Source organism: Epinephelus moara, chromosome 22, assembly GCF_006386435.1.
Source record: "Epinephelus moara isolate mb chromosome 22, YSFRI_EMoa_1.0, whole genome shotgun sequence".
Taxonomy (NCBI): domain Eukaryota; kingdom Metazoa; phylum Chordata; class Actinopteri; order Perciformes; family Serranidae; genus Epinephelus; species Epinephelus moara.
The window spans coordinates 28,203,995-28,225,347 of NC_065527.1; the positions used below are offsets into that span (position 1 = coordinate 28,203,995).

The 21,353-nt window shown below is 39.9% G+C and overlaps 1 protein-coding gene across 1 annotated transcript in view; it reads left to right on the top strand.

Moving 5' to 3' along the window:
* LOC126384253 (glutamate receptor ionotropic, NMDA 2D-like) overlaps positions 1-21,353 on the top strand; it is a 250,941-nt gene that overhangs the window by 136,112 nt on the left and 93,476 nt on the right. Inside the window, exons 8-9 of the mRNA XM_050035214.1 lie at positions 1,812-1,980; positions 16,268-16,421. Coding sequence (XP_049891171.1) covers positions 1,812-1,980; positions 16,268-16,421 — 323 coding nt within the window. The remainder of the gene's footprint in view (positions 1-1,811; positions 1,981-16,267; positions 16,422-21,353) is intronic.

Consider the following 21,353-nt stretch of genomic DNA (forward strand, 5'->3'; position numbering starts at 1 on the left):
TAACTAAGACATCCGCTGGAAAAAATATTTTCTTCACGGATAAGCACACGTTTGATAAAACGGAGTTTAATCTCTCGGCATCATTTTCAAGCTCTCTGTGTGTTTGTTTCCTTGCGGACGAGAAAAGGGGGAGCGCACATTTCTGAGAAGGCGTGTCCTTTTCAAAAATGCAAGAGGCGTTGCTTTGTTGCCGGCTGTTTTCGCCGGTGTGTTACACACACTTTAGAAAGGAGTGTCCCCAGACTATCAGAAGGCGGAGATCTCTGATTGTCTGGTGGCGAGACTAATCAATTTCTAAAATGACATGGTACATGAGCTTGTAAGATGTGACACCTGGGCGAGGAACTGCTAAGCATCAGACCTCTGCTCAAGACCAAGAAACAGCAAAACTAGCAGTGTTTCAGCTGCATTTTAGCCACCAAATATGATTGTTTTTTTTAGCAATCCATCGCTGTTTTTCCAGTGGAAATAATAACTTGAAAAGCGTTTGTTTTTTATCAACACATCACTTTGTTTCCAGCGATTGAGCCACCAAAACTGTTTTTTTTTTTGTTTTTTTTAAGCTCAAACATGACTTTTACCTAACCTTAACGAAGTGGCTTTTGTGCCTAAACCTAACTATACATTTACCATATTGTGTTGAAACATAATGAAACGTAAAGTTTCAACGTATCTGCGACAAAATAATATGCAAATGTAACATATTTGTGGTTTGCATAAATGTACAAAGCAAACATTTTTATTTTTCTGGAGATTGGGTTGACTCCAAATGAATGTCAATGTTGCTGTGTTTTTGTTGTTTGCTAATTTGTCAGGCGTATAAAGTAGCCAAATAATATGTCATTATGCTTACAGCGAGTTCCCCTGCTGTAAAAAGGCCAAAGCACCAGAACTGCGGGCAAATCATTTGTTGTGCATATAAAGACATTCAATCTAGCATCATGTGGGATCACTCTTTGCAAGTAAACATTTTGTTAACAATGTGAATTTGTTTGCACTGACACAAGTACAGAGTTATGGCTTTGGCATAAAAAAATAACATCCAAAATTTTGTCAAAATTTCACAGTAACAGATGTTATGTTTCTTTTTAAATATCCAAATAGTACATTTAAGTTAAGGGTCCCACCTTCATAAGTTTGACTTGGCTTTTACTTTGGCTTGTATTAAAAAAACAATTGAGCAAGTTGTGTTGCCAGGTAACAGAGACAAGGGGTTGCCATAGCTGCCATAGATGTCTCAGAGCCCATCAGACGGGCACTTGGTATGGACAGCTGATGGAGAGCACAGTAGACACTTGACTGAAAGTGATCTGGATGCACTTGAATCCCTGTATATGTGACCTGCTCAGGATGCTTTCTGATTGAAGTGTTCAGTTGATGAAAACTTACAGGAAAGAGGCTTTCAGGGGCTTTTGTAAATTTTTATTTAATTTTAGAAAGCATCCAAGAGCACAAAATGGAGTTTAATTCTGTTTAAATAATGTAGCACTTTTACTCCTGAGCTCTCTGACCTGTCGAGGCTTGCTTCTTCAAACACAACAGCCCAGACTGTCAGTATCAATCAACTCAGTTTCTTGCCAATAATTCATACCTTCCTCACTGTTCTCAGCCATCCATTCTTCTTCTCTTGCATTCTCTCTTAGATACTCGTCTGTTCTCTCCCCTAGCAGCACACTCTCCTTCTTTTTCAATTTTTACAACAGCCAAGTTGCTCATCCAGGTCAAAACGTCCTCGATAAAACATCTTGAAATCTCATAAAAAGCATGTTCACCACCTACCCTATCTGTCTTTTCTCACGTTGTCTCCTCAGCTTGGTGGTGGATGGCACCGGGCCCATGAAGCACTGCTGCAAGGGGTTTTGCATCGACGTCCTCAAGCGACTGGCAAAAATTGTGGGTTTCACCTATGACCTGTACCTGGTGACCAATGGGAGGCATGGAAAAAACATTGATGGAGAGTGGAACGGTATGGTTGGAGAGGTAAGGATCATAATGTTGATTTTAATATTTAAATAAAGCTTTAATTATCAATACCTTTACAATTTGTGCAGGAATTGTCAGTTATTGTTATTATTACATAAGTAATTTGATGTTAAAGAAAGGGTAATTGAAATCATGACTGACAGCTGTGTGTGTCAATCAGTGGCGCTGCTCCCTAATGGTCGAACAGGTGTTTGGGCGGGAACTTGATACTGGCAGAAATCGCTACTGCGCGGACTCTGGCTCCAAATGATGTCACCAGGGAAAGAAAACAGGGGCTGTATCCAGGATATTTTTTTTCATTATTTGCACATTGGGAGCATGTGGAGATGTGTCATCTATCTGTTTATACAGTGTGTGATTCAGACATTTAAATATGTAATATTCACTTCAGTTTTAGTCAGTGTCTTATTTCCATCTCCTCTCATAACGGTGGCAGCAGCTGTGCCACCATGTAACATGTAATATTTAGTAAGCTTACTCATAAATATAAAGGCTTGTGTATTATACAGAGACAGCTGTTCCTCAAACAATGTCATGCAGTAATGCTTTCTTTCCTCCATCAAAAACTGCCATTTCCACCATGGTTACAGAAAATGAGCACTGTGACAAAAGTGTATGGGTAAAGCATTTAGCTGTTAGAGTTGACTTGTGAATTGGCTGTCTAGTTAGCTAGCTAGCTTGCTATTTCCACCATGCTATTATGCTATACTGGTGACCACACATGGGGGAAAGTCACACATGTGCAAGTCTCAAGTCTTTACCTTCAAGTCTCGGGCAAGTCCCAAGTTAGTTGTGGTGAGAGTCAAGCAAGTCAAGTCGAGTCATTGCTCAGGTCAAGCAAGTCACAAGTCAAATCATATGTCACATACAGCATCTCCTCACGATCCGCTAGCTACATGTCCTCTGAATATGCTGTGAAAAAGTCCGGTCTCTGTAGGCAGGCCAGGCTCCGCAAATGGCAACAAAAACATTTGGGTCCAGGCTGCACCAGCCACCCAGCGCGAGACCAGCGAAAGCAAGCACACACACATGAATGCAGTGCCCATGTCTCACTGTCTTGCGCAAGCGCACACACGTGAACGCGGTGCACAGAGAGGCACTTAGAGCTACACTGCCCTACAAAGCCTAAGTGCAGTAACTACATTTTTGGTCAAAATTGAGTTATAAGTAAAAATGAACTCCTTGATATCTGTTTTATCTTGTGACAAAGTTTCAGAGTTCAATTTTGCTTAGTTTTAGAGAAAAAATGGTATAAAATTTGCAGTAAAATCTGTCTCAAAACCAAGGCAGACCGCAGTAAGTGAAGTTACTGCGGTCTGCCTTCGGATTCTACGGCCGATTTTCGCGGGCTACCTATCCTCACGCGACTGCTTTGGAATTCTGACAGCCAATTTCATCCTCTAAGCATCTAACTTCAGACAACAAATCTGAGATGGCACTATCCAGGGGAAAGAAGATGGTGGAACTGGCGTTGAAAAGAAAAGACCCAGAGTATCATACTTATGTAAAAACAAGGATAATGGAAATTATTAATGTGATTGTCATGAAGGCAACAAACAGTGGTGATGGTGAAAACGATGATGAAAGTGAAAATGGTGATGCAAAGTTTAATTGATAGGAAAATTATTATCTAGATAGGGGTAAACAAGTAAAAAAGTGAAATTAAATGATGAAATTAAGAGTGAAATATGACATTACTTTATAATATTGTCTAAAATTCTTAATTTGTCCAGACTTAATTAAACATTATCCATAAGAGTTGTTAAATACAATTATAGCAAAATCAATGTCAAAATAGTTTTTGTTCACTGAAAACACTATAAAAACTGAAAGAAAACAACAACATTGTAGTTACTGCACTTTGCTTTTGTATTGCTATTAGAATCATTTAAGGCAATGCAAAGGCAGAGTGCAGTAACTAAATTTTTGGGGTCAAAGGTCGAATCAGCAATCATGGTTTTTGGGCATAAAAATTATCCTATGAATACATGTATAATTAGTGTAATATCACTCATATAACTATAACCCATTTGGCTGGCTGGTTAAAAAACCAAGCCATTTTTCTCAGTTTTACCCTTTGCATAGTTACTGCACTTAGGCTTAACAGGCTACAATGAGGCTAAAAACAGAGTTCAAATGACGTTTTTCCAAACAACTTTTTATGTTCGCTCGTTCATGACAGAGTCACGGAGGACAACGGGAGCTAGCTCCATTGTGTTTGATAACATTGTTGAAAGTAAACAGAAGTGATGCCCAACGGTGCTTAGCGTGCCTTTACTATTGAATTAAAGCCAAGCCCTTTCGAGTCATCTGTCTCAAGTCAAAGTCAAGTCTCAAGTCATGAATACAAAGTCAAAGTCAAGACGAGTCTTTTATCAACGTTAGTCAAGCAAGTCTCAAGTCATCATATTTGCGACTCGAGTCCCCCATCTCTGCTGGTTACAGAAAATGAAGACAGTAACACAGGACTGTCAGCGCCCACGGCTCTGTTAGCGCCTATTCGTTTAAAAATACAACAGCCAATAGGTAAAAAACCAACACTCATATCATCAGTCACTCTGACCCATGGTATAACTTTTTCACATTCACTTACTCATAGACAGAGTTTTGCATTAATAGGGCTGCCTTGCATGCTGCAGTCAAGCAGGCACCACCACACACTTCGATTGGGCCATATGTGATGATTGAGAGGGATTACCTTTGTGTGAGTCTATCTAGGTCCAGGTCTACAAATCTCCGAACAAAAGCAAATAAAGCGTATTCCCAAAATTTTAAACTATTCCTTTAAATCTACAAAGAGTAAGCTAAACATACAAATAAAATGGCCACTCATGAAACATTCATAAGCAATAACAAAACTCGCAGTAAACAAACAAACATCACAGTGACAGCAGCATGGGTGAGAGATTAAATGTAAGTTTATAAAACTGTGTGTTCAGCTGGGAATGGAAGAAGACGCAGCTTGCAGACTGCATTTCCTCTGGGAGTTTATTCTAAAGTTTAGCAGCCCAGATCACAAACACACCGTGACCCTTTTCTGTGTTTGTGTGTCTCTGTGAGATATTGTAGCTATGTTTTTAATTCTCCATTTTTCCTGTACGGTAGTGTTGTCGTTTTTCTCATTCAGTTATTTTTTTTCCCTTTTGTGGTGTTTACAAAAAGGGGGTTTGATTCGAGGGCTCCCGTAAAATTCTTTTTATCCTGCCTCAAATCCTTTAAAACGCGACCCAGCGAGAGAGGATTGGACCGGAATCGAAGAAGAAGTGAGAAAATATGGAGGGAGGCTGTCAGAAAGATTAGTGCTGGAGAAACTGAGAGAGAGAGAGGACAACCCAGACTGAGAGACTGTTTGTACATGACTCTGTGTGTGTGCGTGTGTCTGTGTGTGTGTGTGTGTGTGTGTGTGTGTTGGCAGATACTCTGCTGTTTCTATGATGCCAATCCCCCTCTGGTGGCTGGATTAATGAAGTTGGTTTAACATGGAGTTAGACAGGGGATGCAAATTATTACTGAGTGTGTGTGTATGCTTGTGCGTGTGTGTTTGTGTTTGCATGGGGTGTGTGTGTGTGTGTGTGGGGTCTTTCATTTCTGTCTATGTGAGGACCAGGTTCAGTTTTAGACTTACAGTGAAGACATTGTTCCAGTGCTCACTTTTCTTAGTATAAAGGGTTAAAGTGACGGTTAATTTTAGGTTTAGGTTACAGTTGGAAAAATAGCACACTCACATTTGACAACAGTTTAAAAAAGCAAACTGAGCTGGTATAATGGCAGCTGGGGCAGCTACGTGACCCGTGTCCACCCATTATACCTATACGTCAGTCCAAGATCAGCCCCATTCACTCCTTGGCCAGGATGCGGTAGACCTGACAAAACTGCTAACTTAGCAATTAGCTAGCTATGAAGTATTATGTTAAAGAGAGGTGGTTAAGGTTAGGGTAAGGGTAATGGGAAGGCTACATCTTGTTACTTATGCAAATGCATAATTAGCAATTAGGTTACTTTAGCTGTTACGTATTATGCTGAAAGAGAGGTGGTTATGGTTAAGATAAGGGTAATTAGAGCGGTTACATCTTGTTACTTTTAAATGAATACTGTCCACCTGTATTATGAAATGTGAAGTGGATTATGTCTACCTTTGGTCTCATTCACTAAAGTGTAGCATTGTTACAGAGTCCAGATAGCTGTCACATTGGTGAGTTTGTCTTATATTAGTGGTGGGCGCTCAAACAGCAATTTTACATCTTTCCAAATCAAAATCTGTTTACAGATCTTAGGGAGTGCTGCTGCATGTGAAAAAGATAAGAAGAATTAAAGTACAAAGATGACGGTGCGGTTCATTTGGTCACCTGCCAGTGGCAACATATAACTTTTACCCCGTCTAGTTGCTCTCACTTCTGAGGAAACATGGGAAACGACAGATGATGCGTCACTGTAAATCACGCAATGTCGCAGATGTTTACTCAATAAATGTAGGCTAATACAGCATTTTTTTTTCTGCCACACAGCACAACTTTCTTTAATAATTGCATGACACTTTGCAACACAATAATCCAGCAGAGACCTGATTTATTCATTTAATATTTCAATATCTATTCAGTTTACTGTGACAAGTGTCTCAAGCCAGCCACCAAGCTGATGCGTAAGGTAAGCTAATGCGTACAGTATTGTAACATTACAACAAGACAATCTCAAAGGTATTCTTAGTGTGATTGTAATTACAGCACTACCCCACGATTGATTTTGCTACATAATGTTAGCTACAGTCAGTGGTGTAGTGGAGGGTATACACGCCAGTATATAGGGTATACCCACCTATTTTTCCAGTCACTTAGAGTATACCCATTTATCAGCCAAAAAGCCATTGGAATATACAGGCCTACCACCAACCTATTTCAGGGATCGGCAACCTTTACTATTAAAAGAGCCATTATTGGCCAGAATAAGAAAAAAAAATCTGTCTGGAGCCACAAAACTTATTTGAATAAAGGTAACATTTTATTAAGTCTGAATTAGCCCTCAACATTGTGAATAGATCTAAATAAGCATGTATTAATATTACTTACCACAAGGTGGCTACTCTGCAGTGGGCTATTTATAATTATTTAGTACTCTAACTTTGTAGTGTTGAAAGCAAATTTATCTGTCCACACACTATCAGATATGAGAGGCACTAACACGCTCGGTGTGTCCTTAGCGTTAATTATAACAGCCAACTTATTGAAAAATGTTAGGTTTAAATCGGGCTCTGGCCGTTAATTACAGTTAATTGGACGGGCCGGGCCGGTCCCGGACATAACGTGCACGGGCTCGGGCCGGTTCGGGCTAAATTTTTTGGGCCCGATCTAAGCTCTACCCCTGACCCAGTAGTACAGCCACCTCATCAACTATCACTACACCACTGGCTATGGTATAGCTTCTTCATGGGTAGATGACTCTTGTTAATGTCCCATTAGCCAATGCAGCTATTTTATTAGAATTAGATGACAACATGAATTAATGTGAATAAACATTATCTGCATAAAACTTTAATTCATTTTCTCATCTTTGAGAAATAAAATAAAAATAAGAACTAAAATTACATTTTTTTGTAAATCCCATAGTCCCACACTCAACAACACCATTAAAGTCGGTCGCAAAAGTTACACATTGTGCACACACATCAGATATCATCCTACCACTACACAGCTGTTTCATACATTATCAGGTCTTACTTTGCTTTTTACAGATAGGAAACTTTAATAACCTTATGATTGGATTGACATACTTCCAGTCCCTGGGGCTTTGCAAGATCACAAATACGGCACGTCTGGTGTCACTGAAAAGGAGAAAATTCCTGAGCGTTGTAGGAGAGAACACAAGCAGCTAAGGCTGACCAATCACAGATCTTCCGATTTTCCCTTTGTCTCTATAACCCTAGCATGTTGGAGGATTTTTGAGCATGTACTTTCTATCTTAACCAGCCAGGTTGCCTAAAGAAAAACTTGGCATTGTACAGTCCTGCAAACTACGGATGTGTTACATTTGTGCGTTCATATGTGTTGTATATGACATGTATATGAGCTGACTTTGTCATAAGAGGGTGGAGAGGATGGTAGATAGCGTAATCCTTAGGCGAGAAGGCTGCCAAGCGGCAGACCACTGTTCGAGATCAACAAACAACAAAACCTGTTGTTTTTTTAGCAAGACATCTGCGGCATTTCCAGCCGTGATCGTGGCACCAGAACTGGATATTTCAGGCCCCAAACAGGAACCTAACGGTAAACAAGTGTTCCTTTTTTATTTGCTTTGTTTTGTTTTTATGCCTTAACATAACCACGTTTACCAGTGTTGTTGAAATGTCAAGAAATGTAAAGTTCCAACATATATGCTACATAACAATGTACAAATCTTACATATACAACGTATAATGCCAACATTATTCTGGAGATTGGGTTGATGAAGCATAGTGTACACTGTATTAGGAAACACTTAGCATGTAACTTCTAAATGCTACAAGTATAAATCCAGCTTAAGGGTAACACTAACTGACACCCTGTGACTGTTTGCAGATTTGTGTGTCTATGTGAATGAATATGTGCGCGTCTATGTGTGTGTAACAACAGCCAAACACTGACAATATCACTATTTGCTAATAGTCCTGATGTCGCTGTTTACAAGGCTTCTGTCTCAGAGGCCTCAGAGATGCAGGTGGTCTCTTTCTCTCTCTCTGTCCCCAGCTGCCTCATGCCCAGCTTCTGTCACTAACTCATTAAGTTGCTTAATTATGGCGGCAGACGAACATGTGTGCACAGGGACAGCTGAGTCTGTGTGAAAAACTGTTGTGTCTCCCGTCATCCTGTCCTTGGTTGTTTCCTGCAACCTGCAGCAGTAATTGTTTTAACCCAAACCAGTCATTGTCGCTGTGGTATCTTTTTGTTTTTCTCTCACGATTGTTTTTTTATCCTTGGCTGCCCTCCTCCTTTTCTCTTTACTTTCATTGTATTCATTTCTATTTACTAAACTCTAAAGCTACATCTCACCAAGGCTAATGTGTCCATCCTCCTGGTACTTGTTCTGTGTCCTTGTGCCTTCAGTGAAAAGCTAGACTTGGGCAATCATTTCCGCTATTTTTCAAAATATCATTCAGCCTTGCAGTCTTTGTCCTTCTTCCTTACATGAATGCCTCCCAATCGGGCTGTAATTTCCTACGTCCTTAACATTTTCTCATCCTCAGCTATGAATCATCCTGTTATAATATTTTTTGTTCCCATTATGAAGTGTGTGCAGCAGTGAAGAGCTCCCTGCACTGAAAGTCACAGGTGTTGCTTTCAGACTTCTGAGATATTTGAAATGACCTAGTCCAATTAAATGTAATAATTATCGGGGATTGATTGATCTTGACGGGCAAAGAAGCGACAGGGTTTCAAAAGTGTAAAACTTGTGCCTCATCACATCCCTGCAGAAATGTACTTTAAAGTGTCTCGCAGGCTTCAAAGACAAACTATTGATTTTACAAAGTAAACTGAAAAAGTTCAACAATTTTCTTTTTGCATTAATCCAGAGAGGGTTGACTGAGCGCACCTTGTTTCAACAGCACATTTTATTTCACAAAACTCTCCTTTCTGCCTCTCAGCCAGCCATTAATTCACATTAGTTCCATGATTGCATTATGGTATATTATTATAATTCATTATAATATAAATAATGATATAAAATGCTAAAACTTGAAACTTGTTTGATAACAGTAATCCATCACAGAGAACATTAAGTTGCGTTTAATTATATTACATAATTATGATGTCGTTTTATGGCAATGTACTAGAAAGTTCAAGCTGATTAGAAAAAGTCTCCAGTTTGATCTCCCACACAGCAATGTTTCAATGTAAGAAGTAAACTTAATGGTCAGTATCCGTTGTACATGCTTGCTTGTAGTTTTCTGGTTTTCAGTTTACAACAACATCATTTGTTTTCTCAGTTTTCTGTGAGTGGGTGAATTGCGTGTAGTGCAAAGCACTTTGAGTGATCACTATGGCTAGAAAACGCCTTAAATTAAGGCAGTCCATATTACAACACCAGGGTACCAGGGTAGTTTTAAGTCTCTGCAAGTATATTGTTTGTTTGTAGTGTAAATATCTGATGTCTTAAATAGTCATCATTTAGTTGAATAAACAGAAGAAATGAACATTTAAAGTTTGCTTCTGTGTCTTCTCAGGGCTCAACAATAAGGATCAGGCACAGGGCAAGTAAAATGCTATTTAGGGCTAGTAAATGTAACAACTCACCTAGGGTGACGAGATGTCCCGAAAAATTCGGGATAGTCCCGAAATCCAAGCAGTTGTCCAGAATCCCGAATCCTGTCCTAATTGTCCCGAAAATTACACTAGAGCAGAGTCTGGAGTACAGACAGATGTACTGTCTCTGTATGTTTTTACATCTATTGCTGCTTTAATTCTGAGCTATGCTTTTAATGGGGTCCATGTCATTGATCCGACAGCCCATTGGTCCGACATCGCATTAGTCCGACGGTCCGCGGTGCTGAACGGCTCCCGGTGGGCGTATTTCTACCTTGATGGTGCGCCGCGACTGGCCTGGGTCAGCTGGGAAAGGCTTGAGGCGGAGCAGGCTCACGGCTTATGTGTTTGTCACTTTCTTTTTCATTTTAACCCACACCATGATCTTTTCCTAATCCTAACCAAGTGGTTTTTGTGCCTAAACCTAACCAGACCTTAACCACAGGGCATCATGATGATTTCGGAACAACGGGACTTCGGAACAATGGGTTTAATATGGTCGGAACAATGGGATGTCGGACCAATGGGCTGTCGGACCAATGGGCAGTTCCCCTTTTAATGAAACTGACATGTCATGACAGTCAAGCACCATTCACAGTACCGATCGGGCACTTGTGAAAATGGCAGTGAGCAAAGTTCATGAGCTGAAACATAGGCAAGTATTTCAGTTATCCTTGAAACCAGGGTTTAGTTGAGTGGTGTAAGCCCAGTTCAGACCAAAGATTTACAATGAGACAAGTTGAAACTTGGAACTACTTGCAATGCGCCAGTCTGTGATGTTCAGAAAACCTGTCAGTTTACACCACGGACTGGAAAAAAATGAGGGACGTAGCTTCTGTGACAACACCCATTGGTTTGTGGACTTCGGTTCTAAAGCATTGAGTTCTGCATTTTGGCCATCAGCCTTTGTTTTTTTGGACCCAGAAATGAACATATATGAGCGCTGGCCAAAGTCACTATCGGCAGACAGCCTGTTACTCAGAGTAGCTCGCCCTTAATTATGCCTAACTTTAAGCCTTAATAAAATGTTAAGAAAAAAAAACAGTCGTCAAGATGGCTGCAGCGTGACAGTACGTGTCTCGATCGCTCTGTCTGTTTGAAGCTGTTTGTAGCCGATAATACTGCAATTTTATGCATTTGATCCACTCTTATTAGTCTGACAAGTTTAAACATCTCAGTCGCATCGTGGTGAGCTCTTTTCCTGTGCTTGTTTGTTTGTGAAAATGGCAACTTTAACTCTACAAAGTTTGCTGGACGCCATTGAGAAGAGTAAGACTGAAATGCTGACCCACATCAGTTCAAAAGTGGATCCTATTCAGGCTGGCCTGACTAAAATTCAGACCTCCCTTGATACATTGGGATCACAAGTCGAGCTAATAGAGGAGAGAGTCGGCAAAAATGAGAACAATGTTGATAATCTACTTGTTCGTGTGACAGCACTGGAGGAAGAAAATACCTACCTCCGTGAGAAGACGGATGACCTGGAGAACAGGAGTCGCTGTTCGAACCTCCGTATCATCGGAATTCCTGAGTCTGCTGAAGGCACTGATATGATACGGTTCATGTCCCAGTTAATTCCATCGTTATTGGGTCGGGAGAACTTCCCCACCTCTCCAACCATTGAAAGAGCCCACCGCTCACCGACACATCGTCCGAGTGGCCGGGATACCCCTAGGCCCATCATCATGAAGATGCTCAACCTCCAAGACAAGATGAAAATCCTTCAACTGGCCAGGGAGAAAAGGATAGTGGAATTCAACGGGTCCTGTGTCTACTTCAATCCAGACCTCAGCGCAGACTTGGCGAGACGACACAAGAGCTTCGCCAACATCAAACGCGAGTTTCGTGAATGTAAGCTTAAGTACTTTGTTCGCTATCCATGCACATTGTGTGTCACTATTGATGGCAAAGAAGAACGCTTTGACTGTCCCAAGCGTGCTGAAGCTGCCCTATTATCTGTACCGAACTCTCCCGAAAGTATGTGCTAGTAGGGCTGAAGTTGCTGGCTCTGGCTTGGCTAGTGCTAGGCTAGCTCCTTTACCTGCTAGCTAGCATCTTGTCGGTGGACTGAGCTGGCGAAGGAACTGTCCGATTGACTCTCCTCTTCGTCTTATTTTGATTTTCTCTGTTCTTTCATGGGGATTATATGTGATTCTTCTGTTTATGCCTTATGTTTTTGTAGTTATATGCTAATGGTTTAATGCGAATGGAGCTACACTACCATGTTTACTACACATCCTGTGTTTACATTTTGACTGTCGCAGAAAACACGCGTCACTTCCCCTAACGCCTTTGCGTGACTTACGTTGATATCATGGTTAGGCTATGATGCCGCCTGTAGAAAATAGAAAATGTTTATTTATTTATTTATTTATTTTTTCTCCCTCTCCCTCTCCCTCTCTCTTTTTGTATGTATGTGTATGTATATATATATGTATATATACTTATTTTTTTCTGGCAGGCTACAAATATATATATATATTTTTTTTTTTTTCTCTCTCTTTCTCTTAAAAACGGACAGAGCATTGGGTTTATAGTTAATCCTTACTGGTTTGCCCTGGACTGTGGAACTGTGGATATTAGAAGTCTTGTACCCAAGATTGATTTACTTCGGACATGGGTTTTTCTTCATAAACCGAATATCATTACACTTTCTGAAACATTTCTTAACTGTGATATTTCTGATAATGAAATTAGCCTTACAAATTATGTCTTATATAGAGCCGACAGAATTTCCAGGCATGGAGGTGTGGCTATTTATGTCTCCGCAGACATTGCATCTGAATTAGTTATTCCCCCTGTTGACCCTCAAGATTTCGAGTCAGTTTTTGTGAAAATTGTTTTCCATACAAATAAGTGCTTACATATAGGCAGTATATACAGACCACCCTCTTCCCCAGGGGGCTCCTTTAATAACCTGATCTCAACTATCACTTCTATTTCTGCCATGAATGAATTAATCCTACTAGGAGATTTCAATAGAAATTGGCTAGACAAATCATCTGATACAGTTAAAAGAAAATTTAATGGTATAAATCTTACCCAGCTAATAAACGAACCCACAAGGGTCACCAAGAAAACAAATTCTTTGCTTGATTGGATACTAGTTTCACATCCAAATAGGATTATTAAGTCTGGTGTTATGTCTGATTGCTTCAGTGATCATTCAATCATTTATTGTGTATGGAAAATTAAACTCCCCAAATCACCACCAAAGCTGATCAAGATTAGGCAGCATAAGAAAATGGATTTTGATTTATTTCGTAATGATTTGATTAACATTAACTGGGACCGATTTCAATTAATACCTAATGTACATGACGCCTGGGACTTTTTTAACACAGAGTATAATGAAGTGCTTGACAGACATGCTCCATGGAAAATGGTTAAGGTCAGGGGTGAACATCTACCCTGGATCACCCCTGAACTTATTAGTCTGTTTAGGCAGAGAGACAAAGCATGGTCAACTTACCGTAGGACGAGAAACAATGCTGACTGGGAAGTGTATAAGCAATTTAGAAACCTGCAATTTATATTTAAATGTATTTACTTTAACTACCCCCCGTATCTTAAACAATATTTTGTCCAACTTACCTCTAATTATCATACCAGACACTCCACTCAACCCTATTTTTCTGTTCCATGTACTAGTAAATCAATTGGTAGAAAAGCATTTATGTTTAAAGCTCCAAATGATTGGAATCACTTACCTGTGGGTATTAGATCTTCTTCACCCCTAAGTTGTTTTAAACAAGCTCTGTCTTCCCATATGGAAACAACTTGTTCATGCTTTCATTGAATTTGTCACCATATTTTATTGAACATCTGTCCAAACTGTGGTTGCAACTTGTTTGAATGACTTTTGTTTGTTTGTCCTGTCTTGTTATATTATTTTCCACTGCATTGTCTGTCAGTATTTTATTTTATTGTATTGTCTCTTATTCTGTTGTGTTGTGCTGAGTTGTGTTGTATTGTTTAAATTATGTGTGTGGGACCCCCTCAAAAACAAGTTGTGACAACTCAAGGGGTTTATCCCATGAATAAACAAACTTTCCAACAACGACAGGGAAAATTAACTATAGAGACAAAACCGTTTTTTGTACCAGGCTGTAAACATGTTAATTTCTGCAGTGAAGTTGACATTTTAACATAAGGGTCTATGGGGATTGACTCGCCAACCTCATGTGGCCATTCAAAGAATTGCAATTTTTGGCACTTCCGTGTTTGTTTAATTTTTCAGCCCTGGATGTTGCTGCTTGGTTTACACTAATGCAACTAGACCAGACTGTATATCATGCTCATAGCAACAACTCTTTGTACTTTTGTTTTGATTTCCAGCTTTTCTGGCTTACTTTCCACCTGAATAAAGTTTGTGGATTCGTAAAATATGAAGAATTGTGATAGTGAGATACCTGAACAACATAAACATAAACAAAACAACCTGAGCTCCAGATGGACTGAGTTCAAGATAAGCACCACAATACACAATACTATAACCAGTGCACATACAGCACACAGCAGGAGGACCTACCCTCCAGCACCAGTCGCGCTGAGTAGGACCAATTCACACCTCTGCAACCTTTCCCTGCAACGTTCTAAAATGGTTTTGTCTGGTCGTGAATCTTTGGTCTGAACTGGGCTTTAGAGGATGTGGGTGAAACTCCAACAATGCATTGCACAGTTTGCCGCATGTTTGAGAACAAGGCTGATAAAAAAGGGTTGTTTAAAAGGTACATCAGGTTTCAAGAAAATGTACTTAAGTACTATAACAAGAGCCGTCAGGATCACGCTTGCCTGGCAGGGAGCGCTGCTGACAACTCCCAGTTCCCCTTAGTCTTTGTTGTTATTTCATTACCACTAATATATAAAACTATTTGAATAGGAGCAAGTAAAAGTATACTTTGTGCAAGTTGATTTCTGACCCATTTGCTTGACAGAGCAAGTGGAAAAAAATAAAATAAAAAAATGATGTTGAACCCTGATTTTTATGTGTATAATCTCAGCTAACTAAGAATTTCTACACCATTTTGGCTCTCTGTGCTCTGCCATCACTACTTTGATGTTAGAGACATATCTGAGCTAACTGGAGTAGCTTTACTGGTTTCATTGTGGTTCTCCAGCAAGATCAGCAACAGCCTTTTGGCTGAAAAAAGAAATTATTATTACCCTAAAAAATCTCAAAATCCTTCAACAGAAAAATCCAAAGAGGAAGACAGTGCCACACTGCCACTGCTCTCTGATTGACAGGTGATAACAATGAGCGCTGAACACAAGGTGTCGACAGAGACATAGCCAGAGGACTTTAAGGATTGTGACTCTGAGAACCTGGTAAGAGGCGTCTCAGTGGTGTCTGGTCAGGAACCACAGAGTCTTTTGTTTTCGTAGAGTTTTGGGGCCAGGCCAGGACTGAGACTAATGAACTTCTGTTCAGTAGCCAACTCGTCTAGCCTCCAAAGTCCCCCGGCTGCAGTCAAGTAACCTCTGTTTCCTGCCAGGTGAAACACGACAGAGCTGTGAATCCCCTCACTTCCCCACCTACTGACCACCTGAGCCTCATTTACAGCTGTCGGCAGAGCTCTGAGGAGAAACACGGCTCAGTTTCATGTCGCACGCTGAGACAAAAGAAAACACTCCAATTTACATCCAGTTCATCAACAAAGCCTGTGAAGCTTTTTCACTGAGGAAGAGCGCTTTGGATTCTTCTTTTCAAAGACTGCACCACGTGCTCCTATGCACAGCACCGTCTTAAGGCAACACTTTGTAGGACGATGTCGAGTTCAGGAATGTTATGATGTTTTCCAACAATTAAATGAAAAGAATGTAGACACAGAAAAGAGAGAAGACACAAAGTTGATGCAGGACAACAATAGCAGAGATTTGAACTCATGAGATCTGATTTCAATAAACAGCTTATTCTTGTTTGGTATATACTTTTCATTGTTTTTTATTCAGACTTTTTTAAGGTTTTTCGACTCACACAAACTCATTCTAACTCCAGGTGACCTGTTTTCCAGGTGGTGTCCAGCAGAGCTGACATGGCCATCGGTTCTCTCACCATTAACGAAGAGAGATCAGAGGTCGTGGAGTTTTCCGTTCCATTCGTGGAGACTGGCATCAGCGTCATGGTTTCTCGCAGCAATGGAACCGTGTCACCTTCTGCCTTCCTTGGTGAGTTGAGTTGCATTCACTTGCGCAGGGATAAAATTGCTTTAATCACAGCCTTAAAAATAAATCCAGGATGAGGTGTTAAGAATACGTTTTCAATTGATTTATCTACATGTGTGTGAACAGTATGACAAAGATTAGGAAGTAGAAGATCAAAGAAAACCAAGCGTAATTATATCAAGACCCATTGTGTATCTCTACAAATAGCAGGAACATAAAGTCAAGTCAGTTCAAGTGAGTTTATTTGTATAACAGCTTGATTCCTGAGAGAGAGGAACTCAGCAGAGGCTAAACATGACATTTTGCTTGCAGCCTAAGAGTGTGTTAAATCTGGAAACCCTAGATTACAGTATGTGTGCATATGAGTGTTTATTCTTTGGGCACAACTATAATTAAGAGAGAATTCTTCAAAAAATGGGACTTACAGACGCACATCAGTAGGTGCCAATCTACGTCAATAAAGTCCAAATAAATAGGTCCAATATAAAGCATCAAGAACATACACTCAAATATAAAACTTGATTAAAATCATGGTACATATAATATAAGGTGTATTTATTTCAGATGTCAAACTCTACTGGGATGTCCCAGCTACAGTAGTTAATTTACATCATGTTGCGCGCTCTCTGTGTCCTACTTACTGTGTTTGTGTTTCCGAATCAAATCAGAGGGGAATTTCACAGTTTTATTTTTGTCACTGTTGCGATCTTATTCTCTTACGTAGTTTTTGGCATATAGTCAAAACTTAAATGGAATATCTCACACATATTGTCAAAGTGGAGGCAGTTTTACTGAAAATATGCATTCTGAAGCAGAAAGGCAAAACATAAATGCTTGCTGAGTCAACCAAATCCCACAGAGATGTAGTGTAGTGGCTGTGTATTACTGAGGGATAATGTTGAAGAATAGAGAGATTCCAAAGTATTGACCTGCTGTTATTTTACCGCTGGTGTGGAAAATCCTTCTCAATCCACTTTACTGCCCAAGTGTTCACAGGAACCGAAGGTTTCTTCGAACACACCAACACAGAGGCCTTGAAAAAGCATTCACAACCTACAGTAGCTGGAAAAGTCTTATCATTACCAAACATAAAAAGAGTTGCAGGGCTCTTAGATAGTACAGTACCTCAGGGTTTTGTCTAAATTTGTAGAACTTAAAAATTCTATTGAACCAAAGCCTGTAAAGGTTAAAGTCTTAATGAGGAGGTCATTCATGACTACAGTTCAGTTCAGACAGAATAGTTATGGTTATTAATAAATGATCCTCTTTAAAGGGGCCCAATTATGCTTTTCATTATTTCCTTTTTTTGCATACGTATATTCAACTTTCAAAACAAGCTTATGCCAGATTGTGAGGGATTTCTTTATGTGGTCATCTGCTCCAGGCGTGTTACTGCATGTGTTTACATTACACTACACTACATGTTTACATCAGGGAAGCACATAATTATGGATGCCCTTATTATCAATTTCTCCCTGATTTTGCATCCCACTGGAACATATCCAAGTGTGTTTAAAAGGTTTTATTGGTGATTTTTCACTGAACAAAGTGCCGCCATACTCTGTTACAGCCATTTTCCCTGCTGCAAATACACTGCGACATTTAGCTACATGATCACCTCAGGGAAACGTGTTGTTGGTTGCTGATGCTCTTAATTTCTCCCTGACTTTAGATCCAATATCTGCTGGAACACGTCTGGTTGTTTACAGTGGAAAGAGCTGCTATACTATGTTAAAACTATTTCCAAGATGCACTTACACTGCATGTAGCTAGTGATGGTCAAATGAAGCCTCATGATGCATTTTCTTTATTTTATGAGCCCACTAGATGGTGCTAGAGACTCAAAGAATGGCAACTCAGTGTGCTTTCAACTTTTTGTTGAAGAAAAAGCGCCATCTAGTGGGCTCATATAATGAAGAAAATCCTTCATGAGGCTTCATTTGGCCATCACTACATGTAGCTACATGCTAATATCCGGAATAAAATAGAACCTCAGTTGTTGATGTTGTCTATTTCTCCCCGATTTAACATCATACTTCTGCCGGGACATGTCTAATTATGTTTAGATGCTTTTTTTGGTGATTTTTCAAGGTAGAAAGTCCAGCTATAGTCTGCAGATACACTGCTACACGTAGTTGCATGCTAACGTCAATGAAACATGTAATCTTGGTTACTTATGTTTTTAATTTTAGATCAAATAACTGCGGTTTTGAAGATTTTGCTTTAGAAGCTTTTATTAGTGATTTTGACAGTAAGTGCTGCCTTACTACTTTACAGTCATCCCCACTGCACATACACTACACTACATACAAACCTGAGGGAAACTTGTAATCTTGGCTGCTAATGTTGTTAATTTCTTTCTGATTTCAGACCATATTCCTGACAGAATATGTCCAGTTGTGTTTAGAAGCTTTTATTGATGATTTTTCAAAATAGAAAGTGCTGCTTTTCTCCATTACAGTCATTTCCCAGCTACAGGACGGGGGCTTGAAGAGACAGGTGCTAAAACAAGCGTTTCAGACAGAGGGTGGATACAGCTGTTCCAGCACAGACAGTTGAAGGAAAATAATGTTTTTTTGAAAATCAAAGCATGTAATCATTATTACCCAAAATACAAATATGAACCTGAAATAAGTCCCCTTTAAGGGGAATTGGGGGTGTTAGCTAAACCTACAAGCCAGACTTCATCTCTTATTAAATTCAGTAATAATGAACAGGTTCTTCATGATGTGTTTTTTTTCCAGACCAGTGCAATTATTAATCTATGAAGTACTTTGAAGGAGTTACTGATTATCCCACATTTTCCATTTTCTAAAGCTGGGCAGACGCCATATACATTAAGACTGGTTTTAACCCAGGTTTTATTATTTTAGAATTGGACCACATTTCAGTCAGATTGGTTGTCTCTTGACATGCAATTTGACGAGGCAACGACCAGCTATCTGGCTCACAGACAATGGATTGGATTTTAGCATGTGAGAAATTTTGATCGTCTTTATTTTGAGTGGTTCCACAGTCCTATTTCCTCTGAGACTGAGCTGTGATATAAAATCGAATGTCCCTGTAGAACAGACAGCCCATATTGTTTGTATCTTCTAGCCATCTGTGATTACATAGTTTTCATTTTGGTCTCAATTTGTGTTTGTAGTAGACTTACACAAAGCAACGTTGCCTTTCTCTCTTCCTAGTTAACAATGTTGGGGTTGGAGCCATCTTGTTTGAATACATGCTATTAAAAATGATTACTGAACAAAAGTGTGTACAATATAGTTGCAGGTTCTGGCTTTGCAAACAGGCAGATTAAAAAAGAGGCTCCAGTGTGTGCCCAGCTTACAGGATAGAAGCTTGTGCCTGAAAGGTTGCCAGTTTGATCATAGACCGACACTTGCCTCCCCCCTATTATCACCTGTGAGTGCACGTGAGCAAGGCACTTAATGGCTCCAGTGGAGCTGCTCAGTGGCTAACAGATCAGACTGTGTTAATGAGCAGCTTTCAGGTGTGAATGTGTGTAATTGAGCGAGTGTGAAACAGGGTCTCCGTGAAAAAGGCAGCTTTTCCCAGGTTTAAAAGAAGTTGATCCTTTGCTCAACAAGAAGCTTGTCTTATTCCTACAATTTTACTTCAGAATTTGTGACATTTTTGCATGTAAAGGGATTTTTCACGTGTAATAAACATGCAAATGTGTTTCATGTTTCTGGGGAGATTAGAATATATACCAAAGACTGTATATAAAGAGGGACAACACATCTCCAGTTCTTCCTACTGCACAAAAAAGATATATATATATATATATATTCAATTCATTCTTTATCTCAGACCCAGGGGGATCCATATCACAATTAAAAAGAAACACAGTAAAAAAAAACAGCAGAGTAAAATAAGAAAGAAAAATAACACACAAGATACACAAAATACAAAGCCTTCCACAATGTTCAGTGTCTAACATACAGACATGTTCGCCAATGATTCCACAGTCTGGAAGAAAATCTGACAGAACTGCGTACAGGGTTAGCCAAAACAGCAATTGAGTCGTTTTCTGACTCAGATGCCCTACACATAAATCCATACATCAGGTCACGTAGAACAGCAGAGCAGGTAGGTACCCCAACACTAACAAACATATGGCTTGCACTTGAGCTTCTTGAAGCTCTCAGCAGCAGTCTCATGCTGTCATTATAAGCCACTGTGAGTTTTCTAATGCTGCCTTGTTTATATCGACACCACAGGTAGGCAGTATACAAAGGTGTACAATATGCTCTAAAGAGTGAGATCTTCACAGATACAGAGCACATGCTGAACTTATGACACAGCATGTTCGCTTGGGCATACAGCTTCCGACGCTGCCTATAGATATCCTTGTCGTGCCTGTGGATATTCTCATTCATCCAGGTCATAGTTATCTCAAGGCAATTGAATCGAACGCAACTGGACTTGGTTTTGTCTTAGAAGACATTTCACCTCTTATCCAAGAGGCTTCATCAGTTCATGCTTGTCTGACTAGGCTGGAACTAGTCTGACAAACTGTTGTGGAAACAACCCAGGTATTTAACCTCTGGGGTGGTCTTCACAAGGCCAATGATGTCACTGTTTCGTTAGTGCTCCAATGGTGTGTCAACGACAGTCGTTGAAACTCCTGCTGCAACGCTGCAGTTGGAGTCGTTAGAGTCACATGAGGCCATTTGTGAACGACCATTGTTTTTAGAGATTAAGTTGTTAAACCTCCTGGGCAAGGAGGCTGGAACTAGTCTGACAAACTGGTGTGGAAGCACCCAGGACAGCATTAATGAAAGGACAGCTAATGCTGTCCTTTCATTAATGCTGTCCTGGGTGCTTCCACACACAGCCTGACACAGCCTAGTCAGACAAGCATGAACTGATGAAGCCTCTTGGATAAGAGGTGAAACGTCTTCTAAGACAAAACCAAGTCCAGTTGCG